The 20621-nt window shown below is 37.9% G+C and overlaps 1 protein-coding gene across 4 annotated transcripts in view; it reads right to left on the bottom strand.

Annotated features, from left to right (window-relative positions):
• Hnf4g (hepatocyte nuclear factor 4 gamma) overlaps positions 1 to 20621 on the bottom strand; it is a 155146-nt gene that overhangs the window by 25135 nt on the left and 109390 nt on the right. The window contains exon 1 of one of the 4 annotated variants that reach the window (XM_041667518.1): positions 2646 to 2821. The exons of the other annotated variants lie outside the window; for them this stretch is intronic. Within the exon in view, the coding sequence (XP_041523452.1) occupies positions 2646 to 2781 (136 nt within the window). The 5' untranslated portion in view covers positions 2782 to 2821. Of the gene's footprint in view, positions 1 to 2645; positions 2822 to 20621 lie in introns of those variants that run through there. 4 annotated transcript variants of the gene reach the window in all.

Genomic DNA, 20621 nt, shown 5'->3' with positions numbered 1-20621 from the left:
TATATATATATATATTATAGTGTGTGTCATATATAAATACTCTTTAATGAATTTGTATTGTTGAAAATATTTAATGAACTCCAATGAACCCAAAGACATTGAAATATATAAGGTACTACAGTAAAGCTTGAATTTGATTGACTGGGGATATAGCTCAATGACAAAGCAATTGCCTAGTAATCTAGTAATCACAAAAACATAGATTCAACCTTAAAATATTAATTAAAAATAAACTGAATACATAATTTAGGTATAATAATAAGCAATTACTCTATCACTAAATTTAAATGTTGGCAAATACTAATTACATACATTATGTAATACTATTCATATTCTACTTAAGAATACACAATGTTTTTGAATAGATAAATGTTGTGATATGCAATTTCATAAAGGTAAAAGGAAATTTTATAAAAATATACTGAAAATTAATCATGTGACATCACAAAATGTAGAATATAAATATTAGAACTTTTTTATAACATTAATAAGATATTAGCAATACTTTATTGTCTGAAATCACAGTGAGTTATTATACAGAAAGTGAGAGGCCTTAGGCTATTATTCATTCCTGAATGGAATGTGTCCATCAAATACCTCCTCTCAGAGCTCAGGGAATCTCTCAGAAGTGAAGGTGGAAGGAGTGTACGAGCCAGAGAGAATGCAGGATGTCAGGAAAACAGATCACTCTGAATCAAGTAAGCCAGGCTCATATGAACTTACAGAGGCTGAGTCAGCACACACAGGGCCTTCACAGATCAACACTTCGTCCATAAATAGTATGCCTTCCACTTTAGTGTTTTATGGCATTCCTGAGTGTACAAATAAGTGTATCTCTGAATCATGTGTCTTAGGCTCCTTTCCTTTTGTTGGTTTGCCTTACCCAACTTCAATATGATCGTTTTGTTTCATCTTATTATGTTTTATTTTGTTATATTTTAAAAAAAATAAATGCGAACTTGTCACTAGTGTAAAGGTTAACAACTGAGCTGGGAGAGGGGACATCAGGTTTCTCCACTAGAGGGGAGGTCTATCAGGTATGTCAAGCACTCGAGGGAAGGCTTCATGTTCAAGAGCAGCTGACCTATATGAGGGACTCTCCTGGTTTTTGTGTGCTTTCATTTGGTTAGAGTCTGCTGGGTTTGTCATTGTCATATTGTATTGTTTTTTTTTCCAGGTGCTGTTTTGATTTGGTTTCTTGGTTTTGAGGATTTTATTGTTATATTGGGTTTTTGTTCTTTGAGAAAGAATTTAAAGTTAGGTGGGTAGGGAGGAGAGTAGGTTTGGACAGATTTGAGAGAGGGAAGAATATCATGAAAACATAGATAAATTTAAAAATTACTTTAAATAATAAAAAATATTTTAAAAAGAAGTATCTGAAATCATCTGTACTCTTGGATCACATTGAAATATTAAACACAAATTTAACTCTGGCTTCAAGTTTAACACAATATTTACATGCAGTTGGCAATGTTGCTACAAACAAATTAGACACTAATGTAGAAGTAGTTATGAATATGAATTATTTTATATAAGCTGATAAATGCTATATATATATATACATACATACATACATACAGAGAGAGAGAGAGAGAACATCTATACCTACTACTTGCAAATCTGTGGTCTGTTATTTAAAACTCTGATTCTACTTTAATAGATAGTTAACTGACTGTCTTTTATCAAAACTGTACATTTCTAAGAATTAAACTACAGCTTCACTGTGTATTTGTGTTAAATTACAGAATTGGGTTTTTCAATTTTTAAACATCTCCCCACTATAAAGTTCTCGCGTATTGAAAATGTAAGTGAAGTTGACAGTTCCGTAGACTATTAAGGTAATCATAAGATGATTCCTAAGCCCTGAGCTATACAAGCATACACAGAGACACACAGACACAAACACAAGTACACACATCTCTCATAACATACAAAATTGTAAGGTCTAGCAGTTCCAACCTATTTGGGCAAGCGTTCTCCTTAGGAAAAGCAATACATGCAGAGTGACTAGTAAAAGGTATTACATAAAGACCCGACCCCAAACAATCCATGTCGCATTTAAAGTTAAAATGTTACTGTAGATAAATGCCAAGAGCTCTGCGAAGCTAAATATTAGCCTGCCACCTGGGGTTATAATATAAACCTTTATTTCTTTTCTATCTGTGGCCAGAGAAGCAACTGCACAGTCACTTTAAGTGTAGTTTCTCATCACCATCCGTGGAGTACTGAAATGATGAGAGGAATGGTGACCCAGTAAACTCCCCAGCATACTATGTAAAGATGCCCATAAGCCACTTTGAACACTGCATAGAAAATGTACTCCCAAGGCCAATCTGCCAAAATTACTTATTACTATGACGGACAACAAATAAAATAGCCCTCGAAACTATGCTTCTTACCCCAACTGGCCTATACAGAGTTCTGAGGTAACTCTATAACACAAATACAAGCTGTTCTACCTCTCGTAGTACACAGCTACGACAACATGATCTGAAATTGTGTGATGCTGCACAAAGCCTCAGGTTTGTACCCTTAAAACCATCTCTTGAATTCCCCAGCAATGAAGCTAAGCCAGCCCCCTCAAGGAGCGCCACTTCCTTCTTCTCTGGGGCTGGTTTCTCTTCCATATGAGTGCACAAACTCACCATTGGAATTATACAGAATCTGCATAGTGTCAAACTCCAAAGCTGTGTAAGTTGGATCCAAAACTTCGCTGTAGTTTCCCATGTCCATGTCCAGCATCGGCTCTGACACCCTCATCATCGGCTGAGAGACGCACATACAAATGGCTCCACAAGCCCAGAGTGTGGCGACTGGTAGGCTTTCGGGCCGGGAGTGCAAACCGGAGCTAAGTGTCAATGGGTGACTTCAGTGCTTCTGTGGGAGGGGCTGTCAAACTGTAACTCCTCCAGCAGGCCATATTCTGCTCATTTTTCTTTTATGGCATACGAGAGCAATTCCTTGTGATAATCTTGGAATGCTTCGTGGAATTGCCTCATTGAAGTGCTTAGCAGACTAACATGATTTTCTAAATGGACTTCCAGGACCCAGTAAATGACATCACTTAAAGAGGGGTTAAACACAGACAGGAATCCCTGTCAGGCTTTAGTCGCTGTCAGGTTTTTGTCAGGGATGGTAGCCTACATGAGGAGCTTCAACGCACAGACCACACATTTTGAGAAGTCAAACTCACCTTCCCTTTACAATTAGGTAAGTGAACACTGAAACCTGTCACTTAACTCACTGAACACTTAACAGGGTCAGGTTTCCTTTATATGCACAATAAAACCGACTTTGTTTATTTTGGAGTAGAACAGATTCACAGTTTGTACGGTCAGGATTTATGATGTGTTCTAGCAGCGTAAAGACAATGTCTCTATGTGAGCTAGCTGCGCAGTATCCTCCCAACCTATCAGTTTACCGTCTGTGTCACGCCACAGTTGGGAATTTCTGGAGGGCAGACCCAAGAAAGTGGCCAGTACGCTGCAATCCAGTGATGATAATAAGGAGGCATTTATTTTGACTTTATCTATTTACATCTGAAGCATTAACCAAATGAAGCTATTCCTAGTGTATCTGATTAACTTCAACATACATGACAGACACAACACGGTTTTTCTTTTATATGTTATTGTAGCAAGAAGCGTTCTGAGTTCAGGAAATACTTAGTATATTGAGTATCAATATTTTACTGCTGAATATATGTTTACTGATCTTATTTTTTTTAAAGAATGCTATACCTACTTTTTCATGATTCTTTTAATTTTGAATATTTATAGTCTATATTTTCAAAGATTATAGTAAATTAATCTTGTAAATTAATTTTCTGCTCTTATGGATATTCTTAGATATTATTACATTCCCCAGAGAAATATAGCATATTAAGACAAACTCAACACATAGGAAGGACTGTGAAGAAAATATGTCACATTAGCTAAACACACCAAATTGTACTGATCATTGGAATAGTCTCTTTGCCCTCATAAAAAGGAAAAATGTATTTCCAATTGCCAACTAATAATTACTTTAAAGTGGAGAACGTTTCAATGAAGGTTAAACACAGTTATTACATTTTTGGAGAAGTGGCAGTGAGTGCATACTGGGCTTTTTGTTTATATGAGGCTGTTCCTCTTTGTGGTAATAGGGCTATGCTCCCAAGAAGACCAAAAGACTGTGTGCACAGCATGCATCCTTTCTTATCTACATGGTAACTAAACAGCATGAGGGATGTCAGTGCGATCTTTGTTTATTACACTGTCAATACTAAAACCAACACAAACACAGCTCAGTAGAGTAACCCCATAGTTTTCTGATTATTCTGCACTGTTCTGTTTCCATGTGACGACCAGGGTACTCCTCTTCAAGGTGGAAGTATCTTTAAGGAGTTGCTTGAATTATTTGGAGCTGGATTCTGATAGAAAATGTTTCCCACACACGTAATTGTAAATTATTCTTTGCCTTTCCCAGAGGAAGATCATAAGGCTACAAGCAGTCCAAAATGCCAGACACATCCCTTCCAGTACAGTTTGCTTTTGTAATGGAAGTCAGACATAGGGACACTCACAGTATCCAGTCAGCATCAATTCACAAAAGGAAGGATTCTCCAGCATTTTTCTCAGATTACAAGCTTATACCAAAAAATCCTTCTTTTCATATTCATGCACTGATAATTTTCTAAACTAATTAAGCAGAAAACCAGATAGAAAATCATAAGAATGAGCATGTCCGATCCTTTTGACTCCTGTGGTAGACATGCTAATGTTTGGTTGTATAATGAAAACACACTAAACGTTATACATTCCTAAGGACCCTCCCCCCTTTTTAACATAAATCCCATGCACTGTCCTCAGTCACCAATGTCTTTATAAACAGAGATCAAGACAAAGCTACCCATGGAGTAATTTGAATGCAGAAGCCTTACAGTTTTCCAGCTCTTAAAAAGATTTACTCGAGCCGGGCGATGGTGGCGCACGCCTTTAATCCCAGCACTCGGGAGGCAGAGGCAGGCGGATCTCTGTGAGTTCGAGACCAGCCTGGTCTACAGAGCTAGTTCCAGGACAGGCTCCAAAAGCCACAGAGAAACCCTGTCTCGAAAAACCAAAAAAAAAAAAAAAAGATTTACTCTACTTACTTGAACCTACTTTTACTCATCCCATACCATTTATTTTAATTTATTAAAGGAAAAAGATAAAAGTCTTTTTATAGGTTCTATAGGTTATAGAAAATTTACTGAGTTACTAAACAAAAAAATTGCCATAATATATTATGAAATGAGAGGAACATGCTGGACATCAACTACAGCCAGCGCTCCAGAGGTGTGTGAAGCAATGGGAGGCAACCATGCTGCATAAAAATTATTGCATTCCCTAACGGAGACTAAAGGTCTGAGTTCATCACAGGAGTTAGCTAAACCAAAGCATTGATTATACATTGGCTTTAAATTGAGATTACTGGTACAAATAATTGACTTACAGTCATTTTCACAAACTGAGAATAAGATTCTCTGTTTCTAAGCCCTTATTCTATATTCTCTATTTCTATTTTGTTTAAGTCTATTTGGAATATTTTATTTCTTCAAGATATCAGAACATGAAGGATGACAGGAAGACTAAGGGGAAAGTATGAAGAGGGAAGGAGAAATTGAAGTGAATAAAAGACAGAAAAAGTTCACTTTGAGCTGATGATTATGAATCATAAAGAAAATAAGTATCACATCCTGGTTTTCCTTGTGTTTTCCATGTAGTCCTGAGTTATAGGAGGGAAGCCTAGAAGGAGGGAAGGAAAGGTGAAACAGAAAGAAAGGTTTAAAGTTGTTCATTTGAGCTGTTTATTGTGCATCATAATCAAAAGAAGTATCATAGTCTGGTTTTACTTTTATTTTACACTCAAAAGTGAGTGTAGAGTTCACATAATTCAGAAAAAAAATCCATCTTACAGTTTCTCACACTAAAGATTATTAGATTTTAAGAAGAGTAGGAAGAAATCATAAAACTACATTAGATTACTCTTTTTTTCAAGGCTTAACCTAAAGCATTATCTCCGAGGAGATGGAACTGACGCTCCTGAACTCTCCATTCAGCTGAGTGCATGAGTACAGCTGCCTACCCCTGAAAGCCTGAAACTCACACGCTCACAAGCTCACAAGCTCATACATACATCCTCCCTGTCTCTCTCTTTCTTTCTCTCTCTGTCTTTGGTTTTTGGTTTTTTGAGACAGGGTTTCTCTGTGTAGCAGTTTTAGCTGTCTTGGAACTAGAACTTGTAAATCAGGCTGGTTTTGAACTCACAGAGATCCGCCTGCCTCTGCCTCACAAGAGCTGGATTTAAAGGCATATGCCACCACCACTTGGCTCTCTCACCGTCTTTGAGGATGGATCGCACTGTGGCCCTGGATGGATTGGAGCTCACCAAGTCAACTAAGTTGACCTCAACTTCACAGAGATCCTTTGGACTCCTCTTCTGAATGCTGGATTCAAAGGAGTCCTCTTTTCAAGTATCTGTAGTAAGACTGAGAAATAAACTCCAGCTCCTTATGGAGAATCTAGAGTTCTGACAATGAAATGTGTGTTCTCCGAGCTCTGGTCAGTCAGTTGCTCTGAAGGGAATGCTGACAGCAGCTAAAGTGTCAACTGAATTGGTATTGATCAAGGATTTTTAAAACTGCTTTTCTCAACGAGGTGATTCTATAAATTGCCTTAAAAATTACATAAACTTTCTTTAGAGAAACAGAAGGAGCTAAAAACATTTAATAAATGTAGTGCTTACAAAAGAAAACTCAGTTTAGCATTGACTCTTAATAGCAGAAACATTTCTATCTTATCTGTAAGACTATTAAGTCTGTTAAATTGTTCTATACTTTATATTTGATTTAATCATTCCTTCATAGTGTGATTTAAAAAAGAAAACAAGCTAATAAAAATCAAGGTTATTTTCATTAGAACATTTTCATGGAAGCAATTTTGATGCTAATACCTATATAAAAACATTTTATTTTCAAGTATAGTTAGTAAAATTTGTTCTTTAAATTTAATCCCCAAGGTATATCTGTAATTTTCATAATTTCCATATTCTACTTTACTAACATGAAAACCACACAAATACAATCACTGAAAGTTATGTGAAGGAGGTAATAATCCACACCCAGACAGTAATTTTCACTATAAGCAGAAAACCATCAGTTGATAGCATCTATTCAACAAAATGACATATTAATTAAAAATAAAACAACCTTCAACTTTTCACTTCTTATAAAAACTCAATAAGATCATTTCACTTCCTTGCTATTATTGAACTGACTAAATTATCATCCCTCTTTGAAATGAAAAGCTTGCCTCTCTTTTTAAGTTTGAGGAAGAGAGAAACTGTAAAATAAAAAGAAGTCAAGGCAGACAATTATTTAAGTGTTTGTCTTCAAAGAAAATTTTGCTGTCACTTACACAACCAAGTTTTCCATTAGCTATAATGATGTGCTTAACCCTCAGAAAGATTAATACTTTTCAAAAGTCCAAATACATATAATTTTCTAGAGAAACAAAACCATCTTTTCTTCTTATTTTCTTGTTCTTTGTTCTAATAGACCCATGTAGTGGTCATGAGAATCACATCAACTCATTAGGACAGATATACCAAGTCTTTCCTGAATTACAAAAGTATATTAGTGTTATTATTCGTAGTAGTAGTAGTGTATTATACACTGACAATTTATTCCTTAACACTGATGAATTTTTTAAGCTCTAAATGGAACTCTCATAACTGTGTTTAAATGTATTTTGAATTCCTCTCTTAAAATAATGATTATTTCATAGGGAATTTCTCAACTAATGTCTTGCAGATCACAAGCAACTCAGAAATGAACTTAAACCTCTTTTTATTTGTACAAAGTGATTAACTCACACAAGTCTAGAGAATGTCATTTGATAGTCATGTTTTGAGAAATGGACCGCGGACACAGGTACGTTGTGACCAAATTTTAAAATATTTGTTCTACTTACCTATGAAACCATAAGATTATTGTTTGTAACAAAACATACAAATACATGTAAACTTCAAGACGCAGAAACGTGTGAGACTGACACCGAGGATCGCACACTGAGACCCAGGCAGAAGCAAGGCATCCACTGAAGGAAACCTTTGGAAGACATACAAAATCTGCATGCATTCAGCTTGCCTTCAAGGTCAGTTGCCTTATGATTCAAAACAGACTCTCCTTTTCTGAAGATAAGAGGATGATTAACACTCAATTATTAACCGGAATCCAGATTATGCTGGCAACGAAAATGAAGTAAGTGTGGTATAAGGCACAGGCTCCATGGGCAGGCCCTGCTTTTGCACATTTTTTTCGTTTTACAAGGCGTATTATCACTGCTGCTGCTGCAACCTCAGCAAAGCTGGTTAGAATAATAAAGATTATGATGGCACGCCAGTACCAAACCTGCTGTATTATACAGCAGAAAGGGTAGGAAGTGATCGGTTTGCTGTTGTACTTGTTTCTTACGTATTTCAGATACAGGGCTTAAGAAAAGTTAATGGCACTTTTATGATCCCGAGTATATGTTCCACCCTGAATATCTTAAATAAATGTGCTATAACACCCATGAACTTTTACATCTGGAAACAAATAAGTAAACAACTAAGAGTTATGTCTTTGGCTTTTAAATGAAGTCCTAGATTGTGTATATTGTCACACAGTGAAGAGTTGATGATCAGTATTCCTCATTGAAGTTTCCTTACGTACCACAGTAGAACAATACTTTATTGTGCCGTTTGATTGGGATAAAACTAAACAATCAATTAAAGTAATTGCATTGGCATTTAATAAAGATAGGTATATGCTCACAACAAAAATGTTAATATTTCACCACTCGTTTACTAAATGCTTAAATGTTTATTTGCTATTTTGAGTAATATACAACATAATTATAATTATTTTAAGAGCAAGCATGTTAATCTAATATGGACTAATTATCTTAGCTGAGGTGGTGACTTCTGCACAAGGTATCATTCTTTAACTATGTGGAAACTTAATACATAACTTACATGCCAGTCTAGTAGATTCCAATGCATGTTAGAATTAAGAGACTCTTAAAGGCCACAAAACGTCCAAGATACATTATATACAATTAAAACAGTGGAGCTAGAGCAATGACTTCGCAGTTAAGAGTATATAACTACTCTTGCAGAGGATCACAGTTCCCAACACCCACAATGAGGTGGCTCAGGGCACTCTGTAAGTCCAGGCTCAAAGAGTCTTCTGGAATCCACAGGCACCTGCACATATCCACTGCACACACACACACACACACACACGTATAAGCACACACCTGTAGATACACATAAACAATTACAAAGAAAGCAAAAGCAAATATTTTCAAAATATATCTGCTGAGAGGGGAGTGGTACTAGTGTCTTTGAAGAACTTTATGTGATTCAAGAAAGGATCTTTGAGCCGGGTGGCAGTGGCGCATGCCTTTAATCCCAGCACTCAGGAGGCAGAGGCAGGCGGATCTCTGTGAGTTAGAGACCAGCCTGGTCTACAAGAGCTAGTTCCAGGACAGGCTCCAAAACCACAGAGAAACCCTGTCTCGAAAAATCAAAATAAATAAATAAATAAATAAATAAATAAAATAAAATTTTAAAAAAAAGGATCTTTGAAGAGACTGTTTCTGAGTTTGATGGATGAATACACTTTCAATTTTCTACTTATTATTATGTTCTGGGGAATTGTAATACTATACTTGATAAGTACTCCATATATACTAAAGCTGTAAATTAAAGACCTATACAAGTAATTAATTTGACATACCGTAAACATAGTTCATGGGTTGAGTACTTTCCAATAACTACATATTTCTACAGAAAATACTCAAAATATCTTTGTTCATAGATCTGTCAATCAGGTAATCATCACCATAATGGTCATCATCCTCCTAAACACCACCATCACCAATATCTCTATAAGAGAAAGCAGACAGATAAAGATAGATGATAGATGGATAGATAGATAGATAGATGATAGATGGATAGATAGATAGATAATAGATAGATAGATAATAGATAGATAGATAGATAGATAGATAGATAGATAGATAGATAGATAGATAGACAGATAGACAGACAGACAGATAGACAGACCATTGATGTTCCAAAGCATCCGAGGAAATATATAACTAATCCCCCACACATGTACACTTCTGAAGCAGAGCTGATTTACTGGTATAGAGATACGTAGGAGTGATACTCCTTTTGCTGACTCCTGAATACTGTCTTGAGTAATATTGGTATTAATTCTTCCAGGATTCAGTGGGAAGTTTAAAATGATGTTTGTAACATTATGAGTCTAATTCTAGTTTAAATTAGAAAACTGTCCTGAATTTTAATACTGTAACTAACATTTTAGTGTATATCAGGATACCAATGGTAAAACTTCCCAACACACACACAATTCTTCTAATTGCCTCACTCTTTTATACTGTTGGAAGTATGAACAGAAGTAACCTTTTGTGATGAGTGATGTGGGAGTGTCATGTATCAATCTGTTGATTTCATTGGTTAAGCAATAAAGAAACTTCTTGGCCCTGATAGGTTAAAACATAGGTGGAAGGAGTAAACAGAACAGAATGCTGGGAGGAAGAGGAAGTGAGCTCAGACTCAACAGCCCTGCTCTCTGGAGCAGAGACACCATGCTCCCCTCTCCAGATGCCATAGCTCTGCTCTTTGAGACACACGCGATGAAGCTCCGACCCAGGATGGACATAGGCTAGAATCTTTCCCGGTAAGCGCACCTGGGTGCTACATATTATTAGAAATGGGCTAGTCCAGGTGCGAGAGTTAGCCGAGAAGAGGCTAGATATAACGGGCCAAAAGCGTTTAAAAGAATACAGTGTCTGTGTAATTATTTCAGGGCATAAGCTAGCCAGGCAGCCGGGGTGCTGGGGACGCAGCCCTGCCGCTCCTATTACAACACTTTTGAAAACATATTTCACGTAGTTTACGAAACAAGCACTAGAATAGAAAATGCTCATATAATATTATAAGGAAAGTTTGCTGAGGGTCAGCAAGGTGCCTCAGCAAATCATAGTGTCTACAGCCAAGGAGACAGCCTTTGGTCCCAGGTTCCACATGGTGGAATGTGTGAACTAACTTCCACAAGCTGTTCTTTGACCTTCAAATATGACAGTCCATTCACAAACACCTAAGTATACACTCTCACACAAAATTAATGTGTATCAGAAAGCTTTTATTTTTAAAGAAAGTTCAGAGAAATTCACAAGTAAAAGTCAATAAAACTGCTTACATAAACCTAAGAATACTATAAGAGCTTACAAGCTCATTAATACTAGTCAACATTTTTCTTTATAGTCTAGCATTTGCAATAGGTAAAGAAATTAAATACTTACTATAAATTTTAGGAGATGATATGAAAATTATTTTTAGGAAATAGTGACAAGTAAACTCAATCTCAAATATTAAATTTACAAAAATTAGTTTTATGAAAACTATAGGTCTTTTAAAAATAACATATGCATTCTGATTATAAAGCCAGGTATATGATGATTGGGTTTTATTTATTTCTGACGAGGATCAGAAATTGTAGATGACATATTGTCAAACATGTATTAAAGAGTAAAACCTCACAAAGAGCTAAAAATAGTAAATAAAAGAAAACCAGAAATAATCCACTCAAAGCATGAATATAAAGCCATCTATGATGGTTAGCTTTAGCTGACAACTTAAAGTAATATAGACTAAAATGGTAATATGATCGCAGTGAAGGATTGTCAGCATTGGTTTGACTTGTGGACATGTCTGTGGAGGATTGATTATCTTAAATAAGAAGTCTAATTGTTGTGAGAAAACCAATCCTAGCGTGGGTAGCACCATTCTCTGGGAAGTGGTAACCTTGAACTGTACAAGTGTTGCATGCATGCATTCATTTCTCTCTGCCCTTGACTTTGGGTGCAATGAACTACCTGTTTGAAGTGTGTATATTGATTTTCCTACAGATAATTATCTGTAATCTTGAACTGCCAGCTGACTAAGTCCCTTTTCCCACCAAGTTGCTTTCTGTTGGGGTAATTTTATCATAACTATAGAAATGCAGCCATGATACAATCATAATTTTAAAACATATGGCAACATTAAACTATAAACAAATCAGAAGATTCCAATGAGAACTTAAAACCATTTATTATGGATACAAATAATTGTTTTATTATCTTTAATCTCCTGTGATGTGGGAATCCTCTCTGTATGCTGTGAATATGTTTTATTACCATTGGTTAATAAAGAATCTGCCTTGGCCTGTGGGAGGGCAAAATATAGCAAGGCGGGAAATTCAAGCAGAGATAGAGGAACAAAGAAGATGGAGTAAGAAAGACACCATGTAGCCACCCAAGAAACAAGATGTAACAAACTATGAGTTTTGTGGTAAAATATAAAATCATAGAAATGGATTAATTTAAGATATAAGGGTTAGTTAATAAAAAGTCTGAGCTAATAGGACAAAGAGTATGTAATTAGTATTAAACCTCAGAGTGGTTATTTCATAAACGGCTACAGGAATGAGTGGAGAGAAACCAGTCCAGGGGAACCAGCAGGATAGAGAATATTTGTAGCTACAATCCTGAGTTAAAGAAAGTTGGTCTCATTTATTACCTAACATCTAAAAATAAATTTTATATACATTTAAACAGCAGCAACAGGCATTACCATCCCTGACTTCAAACTCTATTACAGAGCTACAGTATTGAAAACAGCTTGGTATTGACATAAAAACAGAGAAGTCGACCAATGGAATCGAATAGAAGACCCTGACATTAACCCACAAACCTATGAACACCTGATTTTCGATAAAGGAGCTAAAAGTATACAATGGAAAAAAGAGAGTATCTTCAACAAATTGTGCTGGAAAAACTAGATGTCAACCTGTAGAAGAATGAAAATAGATCCATATATATCACCATGCACAAAACTCAAGTCCAAATGGATTAAAGACCTCAGTATCACTCCGAACACACTGAACCTGATAGAAGAGAAAGTGGGAAGTACTCTACAACACATGAGCACAGGAGACCACTTCTTACATACAACCCCAGCAGCACAGACATTAAGGACCTCATTGAATAGATGGGACCTCCTGAGACTGAGAAGCTTCTGTAAAGCAAAAGACACTGTCGCTAAGACACAAAGGCAACCCACTTACTGGGAGAAGATCTTCACCAACCCTGCAACTGACAAAGGTCTGATCTCCAAAATATATAAAGATCTCAAGAAACTAGACCGGAAAAGGCTAACCAACCCAATTATAAAATGGGGCATTGAGCTGAACAGAGAATTCTCAACAGAAGAACTTCAAATGGCCAAAAGACACTTAAGGTCATGCTCAACTTCCTTAGTGATCAGGGAAATGCAAATCAAGACAACTTTAAGATACCATCTTACACCTGTCAGAATGGCTAAAATAAAAAACACCAATGATAGCCTTTGCTATAGAGGTTGTGGAGAAAGGGGTACACTCATCCATTGCTGGTGGGAATGCAAACTTGTGCAACCACTTTGGAAAGCAGTATGGCGGTTTCTCAGGAAATTCGGGATCAACTTACCCCTGGACCCAGCAATACCACTCTTGGGAATATACCCAAGAGAGGCTTTATCATACAACAAAAGTATATGCTCTACAATGTTCATGGCAGCATTGTTTGTGATAGCCAGAACCTGGAAACAATCTAGATGCCCTTCAATGGAAGAATGGATGAAGAAAGTATGGAATATATACATATTAGATTACTACTCAGCAGTAAGAAACAAGGACTTCTTGAATTTTGCATACAAATGGATGGAAATAGAAAACACTATCCTGAATGAGGTAACCCAGACCCAAAAAGAGGAACATGGGATGTACTCACTCATATTTGGTTTCTAGCCATAAACAAAGGACATTGAGCCTCTAATTAGTGATCCTAGAGAAGCTAAATAAGGAGAACCCAGAGAAACATATAGGCATCCTCCTGAATATTAACCTTCAGCAAGCGATGAAAGGAGACAGAGACAGAGACCCACATTGGAGCACAGGACTGAAATCTCAAGGTCCAAATCAGGAGCAGAAGGAGGCAGAGCATGAGCAAGGGACTCAGGACTGTGAGGGGTGCACCCACACACTGAGACAATGGGGATGTTCTACTGGGAACTCACCAAGACCAGCTGGCCTGGGTCTGGAAAAGCCTGGGATAAAACCGGACTCTCTGAACATAGCAGACAATGTGGACTACTGAGAACTCAAGAACAATGGCAATGGGTTTCTGATCCTACTGCATGCACTGTCTTTGTGGGAGCCTAAGCAGTTTGGATGCTCAACTTACTAGACCTGGATGGAGGTGGGGGTTCCTTGGACTTCTCACAAAACAGGGAACCCTGATTGCTTTTCGGGCTGAGTGGGGGGGACTTAATTGGGGGAGGGGGAGGGAAATGGGAGGTGGTGGCAGGGAAGAGACAGAAATCTTTAATAAATAAATAAATTAAAAAATTTAAAAAAAAGCAGCAACAAACAATGATATTGTAGCCTAGACTTGTAGTATCAGCATTTAGGAGACAAAGTAGGAGGCTTACTGCTGTTTGAAGGCTGGCCTTAGTTACAGAGTGTTAGCCTGTCTCTAAAAACAACAACCAAACAAATGGGTTGACAAGCAGTTACAGAAACTGAGTAAAAAATGTCTTGCTTTTATTGTGATAAGTAAAGTATATCTTAGATAAAAAGAAGGTAGCATGTCTAAACTATTTCCTATGAATTGGATGTTAGCATCAGATGAAATCCCTGTGATTTGGATAAACTTATTGCCACTCTGGGTTTATATAGAATGTAGGAAGCCAACGTGGGGTACATATTTATCTTTTACATATTTAAATACTGCATACATAACACTTTTAGCTTTTTTCTAAATATATCTTCCTAAATATGTGTGTGTGTGTGTGTGTGTGTGTGTGTGTGTGTGTGTGTGTGTGTGTGTGTGCACCATGTGCATGTCTGGTGCACAAGAAGGCAAGAAGAGGGTGTCAGATCCTCTAGAACTGAACTTACAGCAGTTGTAAGCCTCCATGTGGATGCAAGGAAGGAATCTGTCCTCTGCAAGAACAGCAAGTGCTCTTAACAGCTGAGCCATCTCTCCAGCATCAAATTCTCTTTTAAAAACAATAAATACAATACCAGTCTTAATCTCATTTATTTAAATGTAAATTTTGAGTGTTGATAGAATTCAGAAATTTTGCTAATTACTTAGGAATGTACCAGTTACATTTATTTCTTCTTTGTGGAACATGCTAATCCATCATCAAGAGAGAAAGATGTTGTCTATAAAGACATCTTTATGCCCTTTGTTTCCCTTCTAAATCCTGTGTTATAATCTGTGATTTCTGTAATATTTTTGACTTTAAGGATATAAATGAAAGAGAAGCTGAAGCCCGTGGGAAAATGTTGAAATAAGAGCGTCGGGGCTGTGTCCCCGGCACCCGGCCACCGGCACAGCTAGCTTATGCCCTGAAATAATTACACGGAAACTGTATTCTTTTAAACAGCGCTTGGCCCATTATACCTAGCCTTTTTTGGCTAACTCTCGCACCTGGACTAGCCCATTTCTAATAATGTATGTAGCCCATGAGCTGGCTTACCAGGAATGATCTTAACCTGTGTCTGCCTGGAGTGGGAGAATCATGGCGACCCCTGACTCAGCTTCTTTCTCCCAGCATTCTGTTCTGTTTACTCCTCCCACCTATGTTTTAACCTATCAGGTCCAAGCAGTTTCTTTTTTGCTTAACCAATGAAATCAACAGATTGATATATGACACTCCCACATCAGGAAAACACCAGGCATATCTTCACGGCTTCCATGTCTCCCAGGCTGGTTCTTACTCAGAAACTGACTCTGTATAGCATCTTCTTTTCCATAGTCTTCTTCTTCATAGAGACCTCACTCTCAGTGAAGTCCTCTTTCAACTTTAGGCTCTAAATCATGCACAATGATTTACAATGACATGTTTCTTATTAATTATAATTCTAATGATTATCAGCCAGTTGCAGAAAGTCCTTGCCAAATGCTTGTTTCTGTCCTGACGGTTCTTCTGCCTCTGTTTCTATTTTTTCACCTCTGGAAGGTATTAGGTGAGCTCAGTACTACTGTTACTCATGGTTCTACTCAATCTGATGTCGCAGAGCTACCCAAGGATCTTGGGAATAAGGAAACTCAGCTTTACCATCACAGACCTACCATTTCCTTAAGAGGCTCAGAAGATCTGAGTTGTTCAGATGACAAGCTATTTAGGGTGGCACACCCTGTCCTTGAAAGCAGTGGGGTTGGTCCAGATATCTTGGTCAGCACTCTGATTGCTGCCCCGGCACTGTCTGGCACAGATTCCCCAGCCTCATATCTAGATCAGGGACACGAAGGCCTCTGCAGACTCTCTCTGCTAAGCTTCATTCACACCCTGCTGACCCTGCTGCCAGCTACTTGCAGCAATTTCCTCAGAAGAAAGGCAAATGGAAACTAGATTGAAGGAGGGTTCTGTACAGTTAAGGATGGAGCTGTCAAAACTGAGTAAATCTTGCCTGATGATATTTGGGCTGGTTAGATTTTATGATAAATTTATGAATTAGAAAATATATACTGTTTACTAGCAAATTGTTATGTTTCACTCAGATGCCAAAATATTGTGTGAAATGGAAACAAACAGACAAGGATAAGTAAGGATTAGCTAATCAGCCAAAAGTATAATCTGAAGGAAAAAGATAATATGGTGAAAGTCAAAGGCAATGGACTCAGATGTTAAAAAGAAAAAGTTAAAAGCTAAAATCTACAGGAAACTAAAGACAACATACACAAAAACTGTGACGGATGCCAAAACTTCACCGTCACCAGGTGTTGAGACTCACACCCCTAACTCCTGGGTACAAGATTCTGGGCGGGAAAATTACAGATACGAGGCTAGCTTCAACTACAGAGTAAGCTCTCACCCTCCCAACCTTACCCACAAAAACTGGCTCACTGGAAGGAGCAGAGGACAAAGAAGAAGAAAAGGATCCTGTACTTGATTGGACGAGTGGTTTAGAAAGAACAGTGGAAGCCTTTCCAACATAATTCAGAATGAAGTTTTTGTTGTTGTTGTTGTTTGTTTTGTTTTGTTTTTTAAGTAAGGGGAATAAAAACATGGCTCTTTTCTTGGAGAGCAACGAATTTCAGTTTTAACCACTATTGTCCAGCAACTGACAATTACTTGTAACTTCAGCTCCATGGTATTCAACAGCTATAACCTCTGCAAACATAGGCATTCATACATATAACACACACACTGAGAGACAGAGACAGAGAGAGACACACACAGAGAGAGACAGAGACAGAGAGAGACACAGAGAGGCACACACACAGACACACACACGGAGAGAATTAAAAATAAATCAAACAAATTAATAAAGGAAATAAATGCTATAAAGAGAGAAATTCTAAAGTCATAGATGCTGATGAAAAGCCATTCCCATGCAATGTAAAGTGGATCTCCCTATAGTTTTCTCACAAACTACGTTTTGTGGAATTTTCCCAGATCTAACTAATTTTGCTTGTGTGATATTGGTCTATTTTGCACAATCAACAATCAAACTAATGTGACAAGTAAGAACCCCATGTCTACTGCAGTGACCCCCAACCTCTACCTTCCAGCTGTGGAACTTAAAACGTTTTTAGCAGGGTGACCTTTTATAGTTAAATCCCCGGAAGAAAAGAGTTCCCGCATGCAACATCACTGGACCTTCTGCCTTTCAGTGCAGCTGAAAATCCATGAGGAAAACCAGGGAGTTGTTTAAGCCCTTCCCTCCCAGCATGGCTCCACAGGAAGCTTGCAGAACAGATTCAGGGCCTGAGGCTCATGCTGATACTGCATGTAGATCCTTCTGTGGGGGCCTATGTATCTCAGTTGGGACAATCCTCTTTAATTCTCTCTTTTTTTTTAAATTGAGATTTCATATGCTTATTGTATTTACATCATTTCTCCATCTGCATTTTTCACACAACTCCTTCTGTGATCTGCCTACCACTCTTTCTCATGTCTATGGCCTCCCCCTTTTTTTAAACTATTATTGCTACATATTTATAAATACAGCATGTAGCTCTTCTAGGGATGGAGTCTTGTGAGATTTTCCCTACCCATTTTGGCATGCCAACTGGTGATGTCATTTTGTAGGTCTTTTTCAGTCAACTTTGTTGTTTAGATTTCATAGGCGTAGCTTCCCTTTCCTGTAGAGGAGATGTAGTCTGTCCACAGACATCTTTCTTCTCCTGCTTATACAACCCGTCAGCCTTCAGACCTCTTCTTCTGTGTTGAGTGCTTTAGAAATGGGAGTTGTGTTATAGATGTATCAGTTTCGGCTGAATAGCGTGATTCTTTTGACCAGTGTGGCTTTCTGTAATAGTTCTCTTTTTTAACAGATACTTCTTAGATGAGGGTTGAAAGAGTGACTTACACCTTTCTGTGGGTATAAGGATAAGTATTTAGAATGTGTTCAGAAATTACCCTGATTTAAGGAAGTGCCAGAAATAGAGTCTACTCTTGGCCTCATCAGACATAGGTTGCATCCTTTTCAGGCACTTTAACATGATGTGTATGAATTAGTTGCAAATTAAATAATCTTTTTTCCACAAGGCTGGTTTCAGGATTGAAAGAACTCCACTTTTTAAATACAGAAAAAGTGAAATGCATTGCCAAAAAAAATAGAGACTATTAAAAGTCCCTTCTGTTTATAGTCAGTTATGTGAGTTTTATCAGGTATTCCTATCCTCTGTTTGTGTGTGTGTATGTGTGTGTCTGTGTCTGTGTATGTGCAGAAAGAGAGAAAGGTACACACACACACTCACTGTAATGGACTCGATGGCTCATGTCTTTAATCTCAGTACTTCAGAGGCAGAGGCAAGAGGGCAGAAGGATTGAAAGCTCAAAGCCAACCTGAGCTACACAGTGACTGAGTGAGACCTGATCTAAAAAAAGAAAGGGGAAAAAAAACGCCACAGGGCAAACAGTACTGTAATTGCAATACTGGATTGTGACAGTGTGACAGGACCTGGAGTGTTTGTTCAGTCACTCAGTTACACCCACATTCATTGGGGCAATTGAATTCTCAGTGATAAATACACATGTGATAGCAGATACCACGTTCTAACTGTTCTCCTTTCAGTTATGGGAAAGGCAGCGAAGCTCGGTGTGAGGACAGAAAGAGGGAAGCGAGCGAGGACAACAGGAGAAATGGAAGGAGGGAGAAAAAGGGCAGTTGGGAAGGAAGAGGAAAAGAGGGGTAAGAAATGGAGAGAAAGAATGGAAAGAGAGAGGAGAAACAAGAAAAAATGAAAATTTATCTTGGGTCATAAATACTGACCTTTGAAACAGTTTAAGCCCCAAATACACAGACTTTAAATAAATTTAAAAAGATGTGTGCCAAAATGCTAGGGGTTAAACCGTTTCTCTGAAATGTACAGAAGAAATCAGAACTGAGTACTGGACAAAGACTGCATCCTCGAGTTATCCCAGCACCCTTCCCTCTCCAAAGGAGAACAGAGCCCAACACAAAGATCATGTTTATGACGCTGCTTTATTTTAAAATAGGAATGAATAAAAATAAGAAGTACAAAACAGAAGTGCTTTCAGGTGCTCCTGTAATTTCCTGGGATTGTACCCTTGCACAGTTTAGAGTGGCCTCTTACAGAGGCCCGAGCGTGGGAAATGCATTATCATATCGGGACTTACAGGAATCCAAGGAGAAGATGGCCGGAAACATCCACACTCACCCTCCCTGGGAATCGCCCTCTGCTGGAGTTCTCCAGTGACCTCTGCATAAGATCATGTTGTCTCCATTTTCCTTCTACGATTCCTTTCCCCATTTTCCTCATCCCCATGAGTATGCAACCCCCAAGGCTCACTCTTAAGCTTCCTGTTGGTCTCTTCCCTTGAAACCTCAGATGTTAAAAGTTGCCATTATCCTTTGGAAAATGAGTCCAAATATTTATCCTAGAGATTGCTTTACTGCAAAACATAACTGTGCACCTCAGCTGTTGAGTGAATAATCCCCCCACCCCAGAACACTTTTCTTCACACACTCTTCTGTAGAAATACAAGTGCAAACAAATGGTTAAAAAAAAAAAATCCCCTTCTACCGGGCAGTGGTGGCATAAGCCTTTAATCACAGCATTTGGGAGGCAGAGGCAGGCGGATCTCTGTGAGTTTGAGGTCAGCCTGCTCTACAGATGAGTTACAGGACAAGCTCTTAAGCTATATAAAAACCCTGTCTAAAAACAAACAAACAAAGAACACCAAAAAACAAAAAGAAACAAACAAAAAGGATAAAGAAGTCCCTTCCTCTCAGTTTAGCATAACGGCACAGGGTAACAGGAAAAAATAGTGGGAATAGAGGCTGGTGTCGAGTGGTACAACCCATGTTTTCCAGCGATGTTTTGGAAATAATATCAATTGTTCATTAAGGGTGAAATGAATAAGACAGAAATGGGTGTTGAATCCTTTGAAAGTAGAGTTATAGATGCTTGTGAACTTCCATGTGGTTGATGGAATCAAATCTGGTTCCACTGGAAGAGCCATGC

Source organism: Microtus oregoni, unplaced genomic scaffold, assembly GCF_018167655.1.
Source record: "Microtus oregoni isolate MIOR12 unplaced genomic scaffold, Mior012 000017F_ref0000208, whole genome shotgun sequence".
Classification (NCBI taxonomy): Eukaryota; Metazoa; Chordata; class Mammalia; order Rodentia; family Cricetidae; genus Microtus; species Microtus oregoni.
The sequence above is the reverse complement of the archived record's forward strand: the minus strand, read 5'-3'. Positions and strand labels throughout refer to the sequence as shown.